The sequence below is a fragment of the Microtus ochrogaster genome, linkage group LG5 (genome assembly GCF_000317375.1).
Source record: "Microtus ochrogaster isolate Prairie Vole_2 linkage group LG5, MicOch1.0, whole genome shotgun sequence".
In the NCBI taxonomy this organism is placed as follows: domain Eukaryota; kingdom Metazoa; phylum Chordata; class Mammalia; order Rodentia; family Cricetidae; genus Microtus; species Microtus ochrogaster.
The window spans coordinates 22,185,800-22,198,224 of NC_022031.1; the positions used below are offsets into that span (position 1 = coordinate 22,185,800).

General features: G+C 44.4%; 1 protein-coding gene across 1 annotated transcript in view; it reads left to right on the forward strand.

Moving 5' to 3' along the window:
• The window catches only part of Faxc (failed axon connections homolog), a 62,223-nt gene extending 50,034 nt beyond the window's left edge, over window positions 1-12,189 (forward strand). The window contains exons 5-6 of the mRNA XM_005361919.3: window positions 2,807-2,923; window positions 9,352-12,189. Coding sequence (XP_005361976.1) covers window positions 2,807-2,923; window positions 9,352-9,641 — 407 coding nt within the window. The 3' untranslated portion in view covers window positions 9,642-12,189. The remainder of the gene's footprint in view (window positions 1-2,806; window positions 2,924-9,351) is intronic.
• The last annotated feature ends 236 nt before the right edge of the window (window positions 12,190-12,425 follow it).

Here is a 12,425-nt window from a genome sequence, read left to right on the forward strand (position 1 = left end):
CTCCCTCCCTCCCTCCCTTTCTTTCTCATTTTTGGAGACAGGATCTCATTATTTTTCCCTGGTTGGCCTGAAACTCACTGTGTACACCTCAAACTCACAAAAATTCTTCCTGCCTATGCCTCCAGAATATGGGGATCCAAGGGGTGCACCCCACGTCTGGCAGTAGACGTGATTTAAGAAGCAGCATCTCCCAGTTTCATGTGTCTTTACATCTTATTTCCTCGTGTTGCCTCCTCTAGAAGTTCCCCTCTTCCTTGGCCTGTGCACTGACATCAGAGGTCCAACTTCCTCAGCGTGTCACTCAAAGATATGACAAGACCAGGAAAATAAAAGCACATTGCAAGAGTTTGTTAAGTAAAAATCAGAAATGACCCCTGCTTTCAGAGAGCTTTCTTTCCATCTACTAGAAGGATAAAATCTACCAATAAAAGACAACCTGAGCACACACAGCAGAGAAAAAAGACATGTAAGGGGCCTGAGAGGAGGAAGCCAGGTAGATACTTATTTCCTCTGTGTTCAGCTGAAGTCACCTTAGTCTTCTTGATGACTTGAAACTATTCCCACTTTGTAGTTCAGGACTATGATGTTAATAGACATTAAATGCTTTCTGTCCTGGGCAGCTGATGGACATAAAGATGGACAGACTGAGCTTCTGCTGTGTGAATTGGAAGCTTCCGTCATCACTGGGCAGAGAGAGGGAGAAAGCTCTGAAAGGAAGCTGGTGATGAGCCTCAAAGATTGACAGGGTGGATGATGCAGAAGTGGGGACTAATACGGACTGTGGAGCATAGCATGTGAAGTATTCAGTGGGAGACAGAGCGTGTTCTGGGGAACGGAACAGTAGGGCTGCTAGAGTAAGGGAAGAGACACATTTCACCGCGTACAGGTTGGTTTGGGAGCAGAGTACCATGGGCCTCGTCTTCCAAGTTGAGTTTGGACTTTATTTCTGGACTCCTTTAATAAACCATTGGAAGTGTTTGTGGAAAGGAGTGACAAGGCTTTATAAGATTACATCCATATGGTGTGAGGCACGCACTTAATGTAACGCACTCAAGAAAGGGAGAATTTCTCATCAAGAGTGCTAGTGTTCACCAAGTTACTTGAAATGGATGCAGAGTGGTTGACATCCCCACAGCAGTCCTGAGGAACAGGCTCGTTAATGCTTGGCATCTAGAGGTCAGGGAACAGCCTTAGAGGTTTTACCTCAGGTGTCACCCCCCTTTCTTTTGAGACAGGCTCTCCTACTCACCTGACACTCACAAAAGAGTCTCGACTTGCTGCCCGGCGAACCAGGTTCCACCGCCCCCAAAAGCACAAGCAGATGCTGTCGCACCCGTTTTTGCTTTATGTGGGTTGTAGGGAGTGAATTTAAGTTATTATCCTTGCAAAGCAAGCACTTTATGGACAAGATAGCAAGCACTTTATGGACAAGATAGGTCCCCAGATCCTCAGAACATCTCCCTATTACAGACAGGAAAACTCTGAGAGGTTCTATAAGGATGTAACCTGGGTTAATACAGCGTTACTGTTGCCTCTTTCTGACAACAGCCCAAGGGACAACTTGGGACAATTTTTCTTCTCCATTAGATTAATTAAAATTTTTACATATGTGAATGATAATTACCCCCCATTTCCTCCCTCCAGCTTTTCCCTAGTCCACATACTCCATTCCCTTTCAAATTCTTGGCCTCTTTTGCTTTCATTATTATTGTTACAACTACAAATGAATAAGCACATAAAACTGCAGAGTCTATTGAGTGTGGGTTATATTTGTGTGTTTCTAGGTCTGGCCACTGTATTGGGTAACCAACTAGGGGGCTCTGCCCTGGGGAAGACTAATTCTCCTCTGCTCAGCAGTTGTTCATTGCCTATAGCTCTTCATCTCGGGGTGGGGTTCTGTGACTGATGTCTAAAGGCAGATGTCCTGGTCCTCTGGCTCTTAAAATACTTTTGTCCCCTCTTCTATTATGCTTCCTGAGCTCTAGGTATAGGAGTTATATTGTAGATGTATCATATCAACTGGGACTGGGCATCCCATGATCAACTGTTCTCTACATTTTGACTGGTTGTGACTTTCTGTTGGTCTCAGTCTGCTGCAAGAAGTTCCTGTTTATGCTATACAGTACCCAGCAACAGCCCAAAACATAACGTGGGCAGTTCTTTTTAGCCAAGTGTGATAGACCTGAACTTAGTTAACATCAGTGTTGGATAAACAGAGACACAAGGACCGTTATGTGAGCCTAGGTCCTGATGCCAGGGTCGAACCTGTGACCTTGTATCTTCTCTGTAGTCAAGGTTTCCCAGGGAAGCTGGCACTCTGCAAAACAGTTGTCCTGTTCTTGGGAGTATCATGGACAACCTTGCTCCAAACTCCTTAGCCTAGGTTTTTCGCTCATTTCTAAGCAAATGTATTGATTTAGGCTTATAAGTATCGAGGTCTTGGGTATGTGGTGTAAATTACTTTTGAGATGGTTCTAGCAAACTTCCCAGGTTTTGGTAAGCATCACATCTTTTTATTACTAGAATCGAGACAGGGAGGTTCTCTGGAATTTAATTATTGATAAATTATTCCCTTCTGGGAGCATCCTTGTTCCTTTGTGTATGTAAGCATGCTTCTCTGCTTTGCTACCTTGGGAGTTACATTTGTTCATTTTTGTTTTTTTGTCAAGGGCATGCTTGTGTTTTGACCTTATGAAAGTTTTTGGTGCACAGTTAAACAGCTGCATAAGGAGACTCTGCTCAATGTCTGTGATCACATCAGACCATGTGGGCCAGTCTAGTGACCTTTCTGTTCCATTTGCTGCAGGTGACAAGAAGTACATCATGGGGCCCAAACTTTCCACTCTTGATGCCACTGTCTTTGGGCACTTGGCACAGGCAATGTGGACTTTGCCAGGGACGAGGCCGGAGCGGCTAATCAAAGGCAAGTACAACCCCTTTCGTGTTATAGGAGCTGCTGGGACGGGTGGGTAGGGAGCAGCACGGGGAGATGGGTGCAGTGAGACTCAGTGAGGCCCACAGTTCTGTGTCCCTAACATGTAGCCAGTTTGGTATCCACCCCTTTCACTGCTTTTGTTCTTTTGGTAGAAACTTTGCCAAGAAAGTAGCAATAAAGGACCAGGATGATTTAGAATTGGTCCAAACCCAGGAGCCTAAGTGGCTCGGGTGGGGAAGTTTTCTGCCATAGCTTTGGAACCACCAGGACACCGTTGGCCTTGTCTTTGTGTATGAGTGTGATGGAGTGGGTTGTTCTTTGGTCCTTGCTGCTGGCAGAACCACACGAGCTACTACTGGAGCTGCTTGACAGGGTGAGATATTCTCCTTAGTGTAGATGACTAGGAAGACAGACCAAATAGTCAGCAGTTCTGAAATTACACTTGTGGAGGTTCAGTGAGATGGCACAGCAGGTACAGGGGCCTGCCCCCAAGCCTGCTAGCCAGTGTTTGATCTCCAGAACCCACACAGTAGGAGAGAATCAGTTCCTCGGACCTTACTTGTGCCACTCCGAATAGATAAGTATAATAAAAATAAAGCCATGCATTGCAGCTATACATACAACTGTCAGATATTACACATTTAACTGGAGAAAAGATAGAAAATGTAAAAAATGAGAAAAGTAAACAAGGCATGGGGGTTCACACCTGTAACCCTGGCACACGGGGGGGGGGCAGAGGCTAAAGAATGGTGGGCTTGAGACCAGCATTATTGGCATAGAGAGTTCCAGGCCTGAGCTAACAAACAAGCAGACAGATACACATATTTGTGATTTTACCCATCACAGAGAACACTGATATATTGTGCTATGTGTTTTCATTTTTTTTATCAAGCACAAGTGTGCATGCACTTTAAAAAGCTGAAACTATCGTGTTGACAGTTATAACCTGAAGTTTTAAATAGGCAGTACATTTTACTCTTCCTTTGTCATTAAATATTCTTCAAGAATGTATTTTTAGTAGTTATATAATATCTATTCTTTTGCTATATTGTAATTTCTGTGGTTAGTATTTTTTTTTGTACTTACGGATTGCTTAAGATATTTTTGCTAGTATTCTTTTTATAAGTTTCCAGCACATGCTGAGTACATGCCTGCCTGAAGAACACTCGTGTGTGCCTGAGTGTGTTTGGCTATTGGCCCCATGTTTGACAAATGTTTGCTGGTTAATGCCCCAGGTAGGCAGCTATGTCCTACCTCACTCCACATTTGGCTTTTTCTCCTTTCTTTCTTTCTTTCTTTCTTTCTTTCTTTCTTTCTCTCTCTCTCTCTCTCTCTCTCTCTCTCTCTCTCTCTCTCTCTCTCTCCCTCCCTCCCTCCCTCCCTCCCTTCCTTCCTGTCTTCATTGATTGATTGTATTTTCAAATTAGACAGTAATACATAATACAAATTGAATCATAAGAGAACAGGTTAAAATGTATGGATTTCCTCTTTATCAATGTCCATTTTCATTCCCACAAAATAATCAACATAGAAGAGTTAATGTAAGTTCTTTCTCTTTCAGGTATAAATTTATACATACATATATGGTTTTGGTTTGTTTGCTTTTACTATTTGTTTAAAGGAGAGCAGTGAGGTGTGCCTTACTCTACAACTTTTAACTTACTAGAATCTTTAATAGCTGTACAACTTCCTATAGCAGGAGTAATTTAGTCAACCAGTCTCTATTGATTGACATCCGTATTTCCTTTTCTCTCCTCCTCCCTCATCCCCCTTTTCCTCCCTTTCTTCCTGAGCTGATATGAAATGCCACACTTGACACCCATGTGTATGTAACCTTATATACTGATGAATTTGTTTGATTAGAATGGAGAACTCAAAGTGGAATCCAAAGCCAACATACATGTACACTTAAAGTTTCAATAAATATGATCAAATTATGTTCCAAAGTAGTAACAGCCGTTTATCATTCGTGTAGTGTGATGCTTAGCCTCTATATCCTTATCAGTATTAGATGCTACCATGCTAATTTTTAGTAGTTTTTTTTTACTCTACAGAGGATGAGATTGTTATGTGATTGTTGATCATGCCTTGAAGAAATTCTGTATTTCTCTTCATAAAGTTTATATATTTAGCATAGGCACTTATGTTAACACGGTGTCCTCTCTCCCTCTGCCCTTCGCTCCCTTCCCCCACCTCTCTCCTGTCCTCCCAACTTCTGCTTCTATTGTAACCTTTACAGTTTTTTTGGTTGGTGGCATGCTAAGTGGGACATCTCATGGGAAAGGAATAGAGGAGCAAGGTAAAGCTTCAGATGTTCACCCTTTGTTCCGTTCTCTTCTCGGGGGTAGGGTGTGATATGTGGGCTCCCAGCCCTTGCGCATCAAGGCTAACCCTCTCAACTATGCAATAGAATTATGACCTCGTATTGCATAGCTCTTGGCTGTTAGGAAGTAGTTCCTTACCTCTCGTAATTCCAGGAAGAAACACAGGGCAGTAGTTCATGACCAATAGTGTAAAGTTTCATGCCAGGTCAATCTACTCTTCAACCGAGACTGTAGGATCGTGGTTGGAGGTGATGGGTGTGCAGGTTAGTATGAGTTCAGCAAACGAGGAAAGCCCATGCAGTGGCGTCTTGGTCATGATGAAGAGCATATAAATGTCCCTTGATTATTTGTAAATGGACGTTTCTTGTACCGGCCATCAGGTTCCAGGTAACTGACTCAGAGGTTGAATATGAATTATAAATGCTCGGTCAATAGCTCAGGTTTGTTACTAACTAGCTCTTACATTTTAAGTTAACCTATAGTCCCCATGTACACTCTGCCACTTGGCACTTTCTTTATTGGCATGGCATGTTCCTCTACTGCTTCCTCTGAGCCTGGCTGGCGACTCTGGCTCTACCCTTCCTCTTCTCAGAATTCTAGTGTGGCTCTTGTGCTCAGTCTCTTCCTGCCCAGCTGTTGGCCAGTCAGCCTTCTATTAACAATGAGCATAATCCACAGCAATTATTAATTTTCATGATCTCACACAAAAGTGACATTAGTGTCTCCCCCCCACCCCAAGGGAACGACTCCTCTGATAGAAAGGTAAACAAACAAGGGCATAGAAAGAAAAGCAGTCCCAGTGGTAGAGGCTCAAATGCTGTGTGTCTCGTAGGTCTTATGGCTAGAGTTTAATTTTCTTTTCTTCTTTCTCCTGCTTTTCCTGTTCTACCCTTTTATCTTCCCATTCTTCCTTTTGCTTCCCTTCCTCCTCTTCTCCCATTTTTTGGTTAATGCTGGGAATGAAACCCAAGGCTTTTTGTGGCTAGGCCAGTGCTCTGTAACTGAGCCATGTCCCTAGCTTTCATTTTAATATACTTTTAAAAAATTTTATTTTTATATTTAGAGACAAGATCTCATTAAGTTGTCCATGGTGGCCTTGAACTCACTCTTGTAGTCCAGGTGTCACTATTTTATTGCTGTGATGAGACACTGTGACCCACAGCAACTCTTATAAAGGAAAACATTTAATTAAGGGCTGACTTACAGTTTCAGAGGTGTGGTCCATTATCATCATGGCTCAGAGTGTGGCATGAGGCATAGTGCTGAAGAAGTAACTGATCTGCAAGCAGAAAGAGACCCTAGGCCTGGCGTGGGCTTTTGAAACCTCCAATAGCATCCTTCCTCCAACAAGATCACATCTGATTCAACAAGGCTACTCATCTCCTAATATTTCCAGTCCTTTCAGATAAGGCCATTCCCTGGTGAACAAACATTCAAATGTTTGGGCCTTTAGGGAGGTATTCTCATTCAAACTACCACACCAGACAAACCTTCACCTTCTGATCTGCCTGCCTCAGGCTCTCAAGTCTTCCTCTCTCTTGCTGCTGTCTCCACATTCTTTTACAGTTCCTGGTTACCTGTGGTTCTCATTGGTACTGGGAAGATGTCCCATGCCTATCCCCGAAGGAGAAAACAGGGAAAGAGTTTATATGCATCTCCTCAAGAGAGTGTTAATACATACCCATTCTCAGTTTCTGTCTCCTGAGCCTATGGATAACTACCTCAGCGGAAGACAAATAGCATGGGCTCTTAAACCATGTGGCCTTCACTATTGTGATTTAAGAATAAAATTGGTGACCTCTAACCAGTAGAAGGCCTTAGATTTGCAGGCCCTTAAAGGAGGGACCCTTGTGTCATTATGCTTATGAGGGCATGTAAATTCAAGGAAAACACCTATCAGGGTCTGGATGTTTTAATGACAGGGGAAAACGTCTACAGTAATGTTAAATGGGGTAGATAATTAAATAGTTAAATGACAGTAGATAAGTAGAAAAGACAAGTTAAATTAAAGCGTTAATAGTGACTATCCTGGATTGATGATAAATGCTTTTCCTTTGTGTTTATATCCTTTCCATGCACAGACTGTCTTACAAATCATTTTCTCTAATAGCGCAGTTAGACTCTAACCAACAGCCATCAGTGTGGAAAGAAGTGAACCGTCCTTTGTCAAGGGACTGAAAGAAAGAAAACTCGTGTGTGCTGCCTTCACGTACTAATAGGGCGTGAGATAAGAACAGGTGCTGTACTGTGAAGCTCAGGTCCTTGTGAGTGCTGTTAAGTAGACAAGGGACCGCGGACAGACTGTGTAGCAAATGCAAGTCTGTGTAAGCACGGGAAAAGCACATGAACATAAAAAGTGTTACTAGACATTCTTTGATCTTTGCTTATTAGTATTTTCTAGTTTTTTCACTAAACATGGATTACACATGTAAGAAGGGAAATGTTTATAAAGCTAAAAAGAAAGCGTCTTTAGAGGAAGTTAGTCGAATTACTGTTTATAAGCAACACTGCCATCTGGTGGAGCAAAGGCAAAACTCACACAATTTCTTCATTTTTCTGCTGGAAATGGTGATCAGATACTATTTATAACTGTGTGTACAGGTGTTTAACTTGAAATATTTAAAGGAGTAAAAACGAATTTTATTAGATGTGTTTGTAGGCACAGTCATCTGTAAGGACAATTCTTTTGTTTTTCATCTATTTATTTTACATCCCACCTGCAGCTCCCCCCCCCCCTTTCCCCATTCCCTCTCTCAATCCCCTTTTCTTCCATCTCCACCCAGGAAAGGGCAGGTCTCATATGAGAATTAATAAAACATGGCCTGTCAAACTGCAGTAAGACTAAGTACCTCCCCATATATTAAGATTGGGCAAGGCAACCCAGTATGAGAAGTAGGGTCCCAAAAGTCAGTAAAAGAGTTGGAGACAGCCGCTGTCCCTACTATGAGGAGTCCCATAAGCTACACAACTGTAACATATTTGCAGAGTGCCTAGATCAGTCTCATACAGACTCCGTGGTTATCAGTTCAGTCTCTGTGAGCCCCTATGAGCCCAGGTTAGTTGATTGTGTGAGCCTTCCCACGGTGTCCTTGACCCCTCTGCAGGCTTCCTGAACTCCACCTAATGTTAGGGTCTCTGCATCTGCCTCCGTCAGTGGCTGGTTGAAGCCTCTCTGATGACAATTGAGCCAGACACCAGTCTGGTCATAGGAGACAGCAAATTTAGGTTACCTATCTACTATTACTAGGAGCCTGAGCTGGGTCTTCCCCACAGACTCCTGGGAGATTCCCTTGTGCTGGGCTTCCACACAACTCTGAAATGCACGCTCCCCAGCAGTCTCCCTCAACACTCTCCCCGTTTCTGCCCCCACTAACTTGATCACTCACATTCCCATCCCCACTCGCCCTCAGTCCATTCACAAAATCTCTTCTATTTCCCCTCACCAGGGAAATCTGGGCGTTCCATAATGAACTCTCCTTGTTACCTAGTCTTTCTGGCTCTGTGGATTGTATTATAGTTATCTTCTATTTTGCTGTTAGCATCCATTTATGAGTGAGTACATATCATGTTTGTCTTTATTGGGTTACCTCATTCAGGATGATTATTTCTAGTTCCATCCATTTGCCTTCAAATTTCCTGGTGTATTTGTTTGCAACGGCTGAGGAATATGTCATTGTGTAAATGTACCACGTTTTCTTTATCCGTTCCTCAGCGGAGGGATATCTAGGTTGTTTCTAGGTTCTGACTATTACAAATAAAGCTGCTATGAACATAACTAAGGAAGTGTTCTTGTGGTGTGATTGAGCATCCTTTGTGTACATGTACCCGAGCCTTCTCCCTCATCCCCTCCAGATGCCCACCGGAGCCTTCTCCCTCATCCCCTTCAGATGCCCCACCTGAGCCCCTCCCTCATCACCTCCAGGTGCCCACCTGATCCCTCTCCCTCATCCCCTCCAGATGCCCTGCCTCCCAACATCTCCTTGGGAGTTTGGATTGTAGCGCTTGGATTCCGGGGGGCACAGACCTTCTGACCATACCACTGTTAGGTCACAGCCGTTGAGCGCTAACTCTTGCTTGTCTGCCACACTGCAGGGGAGCTGATCAACCTCGCCATGTACTGTGAGAGGATCAGGCGGAAATTCTGGCCCGAGTGGCACCATGATGACGACAATACCATCTACGAGTCTGAGGAGAGCAGTGAGGGCAGCAAGACTCACACACCCATGCTGGATTTTAGCTTCTACTCAAGGACAGAGACCTTCGAAGATGAGGGGGCTGAGAACAGTTTTTCCAGGACGCCAGACACGGATTTCACGGGACACTCTCTCTTTGATTCTGACGTGGACATGGATGACTGTACAGACCATGAACAGTGCAAGTGATGTCCCGCCACGGACCCCTCTTCCTTAGGAGCTACCACTCCCTGGGGTCGGTCTGCTTTCCCAGGTAGAATCCACCTGAGCTGGGAGGAGATCTTCAAGCTTGGCTCAGTTTTAACATGCTAACGGGACTATAAGCCGCCTTATTTCTTTTTTTTGTACAAACAAAACACAGAACCATTCAGATGGCTCCGTTTAAGACAGACCAAACAAATATCAGCATGGTACCTGAAATCCATTTTCGTTTTCATTAGAAAACCAATATTGTGTGGGAGGGCAGATACGTGAGTGTGGGTTGTCACCTGAGTGTTGACATTGATCCTTTCCAACTGAGGACTCGATCGTCAGGTGGATTCTTGAGCATCAGCCATCTACCTGGGTTTTGAGTAATCAGAGGTATTATCAAAAAACATGTAGGCGGTGATGTCCTTCAGCTGCTGCTGTACTTTGTGTGTGTACTTGTATGTTGAGACAGAAGTCAGATGAAGTCCGCCGATATTCAGTGGACAGATAACCGGTCCACGTGCTGCGCTGAGTGGGGGTGCTATGCAGCAGGAGTTTCGCTCTGAACCCTGCCAGTGACTAGCTGGGTGATTTGGGGCAGGTCCTTTAACTCTTGTGTGCCTCATTTATCCCACCTGTAAAGTGGGCGTGACAATACTCTCCACCTACCTACCTCACAGGGGTGTTGTGGGGATTCGCGCGGCCGCATTAGTATGGCGCTTTAAACTTCCCGGAAGTGGTGCAACACGAGCCAATTTTATTCTTCACTGGGCTTCATACATGTTAGGGTCTGCTGGCAAAGTGACTTCCATAGCTGGGCAACAAGCACGGCCACTCGCAAAGGCTGTGCAGACTAAACACACACAAAGCCAACTAGGGCCGAGTCATTCCTCTTTGTGGCTTGGCTGGAAGAACTTTGGAAGTAGCTTCGCAAATCATCGCCAGCTACAATGTGGTCCTCCGCTCTGGGCCTTTACGGAACAGCGGTTCCTTCATTGCCGAGTGCATTGGCGTGTGGCTTCGTTGCCTCCCAAGTGCTAACGTACCTGTGTTTATTGATTTGGAGAAGATATAGCTTAGGACCATGGCGGGTTAACAGAGGTGAAGGGAAGTATTTGTTGTAGGCAGAAGCTTGTTGACTGTCATGGCTTTTTGAAGACAAAGATACATTGGAAAGAGAAGCCTGAGGGTGTTCCTTGTGTCTGAGTCCCCTGCAGTTTTCTGAATGCACCTTGTCAGGTGTCCACTGTCGTGGGTCAGAGTAGGTCAGGACTGACACCAAATCCTAGGGCTTCATGACTCTCATCCCTTCCCATCACCCCCCTCTCTCTCCCTCTCCCCAGAGCCCCCGAAAGGGTGGAATGTCTCTGTATTTGTCTCTGAAAACAGCGTTGGATAGCTTAGTTCATTTTCCAGGCAGTGGTGGGGCAAGGGTTCTGTGTGGTGGCTGTGGATTGGGCTGTAAGACTTAACTGCAAGTCAATGACTTTGCTTCTGATCAACTGCGTAAAAGTTACTCCTTACTGGGTTGATGAGGCCCCTCAAAGATGGAAGTTTCTGACAAATCAATGCATTCTGCTTGAAAAGCAACCTATATTTGATATAGCTTTTCCACAAAAAAATCTTTAAAGAATGTTGTTCATTTTCAAAGAGGCCAAGAGGGAGCGTTTTGAAGATGCTTGCCACGTAAGCCGCTGCAGAGCGTATGGAAATGGGGATAATGTTGAACTCTTAGGTTAGAAGGTCTTACCTGTAGAAAATTTAGCAGTAGATTATTTTCTGTTGAAGCCACTCCTGTGTGGAGGAACCTGTTTGGTGAGTAGTTAGAATAGGCTCGAGAAGCTGTGTTTGATTAAACACACTTGTGTGTTGGTGTCATGCGTGTGTCCCGGTTGCCTCCTGGTGTTCTGGGCACCTGGCGGTAGTTCTATGTGACTAGGGAAACTACTGAATGAAGCGTGGATAGGACGACTGTGGACCTGACTGGGTACAAGTTTTCTTGTCCGCTCCCCTCTCTCAACTGGAAAGAAATTCTTGACATTTTGCTTAGAACTGATTTATTATTCTTCCTGTGTGATGCTTTTCCCTGTGTGAATGTTTTCAGTATGAGTATGTGGACTAATATCTGCTTCCTTGTGCATTATTTGGAGGGAAACTCCAGAGACAGGCAGTGTTTGTTGTTACGTTGTAGGGCAATTTATTCCATCCAGGCACCGTTAGAGGGGGGTAATGGGTGGTCATTCTTAACTGGAGTCCTAGACACTTGGACAGCTTACAGCTGGATACCTTGTAGATACGAATTTGAATAGAACCCGAGACTATACCTCTGTTTCCCTCCTCCATATGGATTATTGGAACAAAATGATCAAGACAAAAATTATGGCTGTGTGGGTCCCTAACGGGAGGGCTTAACTTGTATATGTGTTGCCCAGATTTGAAGGCCTGTGCAGTTGGGTGAGTAGGTGCTACTTGTAATGACAACAATAAGAAACTAGAGGGCGTTTTACTCATTTGCTCAAGTCTTTCTTCCTTCTGGAAAGTTATGTAAGGGAGCACAATCTTTTTTCTTAATTTATTTATTTATTAAGGATTTCTGCCTCCTCCCTGCCACCACCTCCCATTTCCCTCCCCCTCCCCCTCCCCCATCAAGTCCCTCTCCCTCATCAGCTCGAAGAGCAATCAGGGTTCCCTGACCTGTGGGAAGTCCAAGGACCGCCCACCTCCATCCAGGTTTAGTAAGTTGTGCATCCAAACTGCTTAGGCTCCCCCAAAGCCAGTATGTGC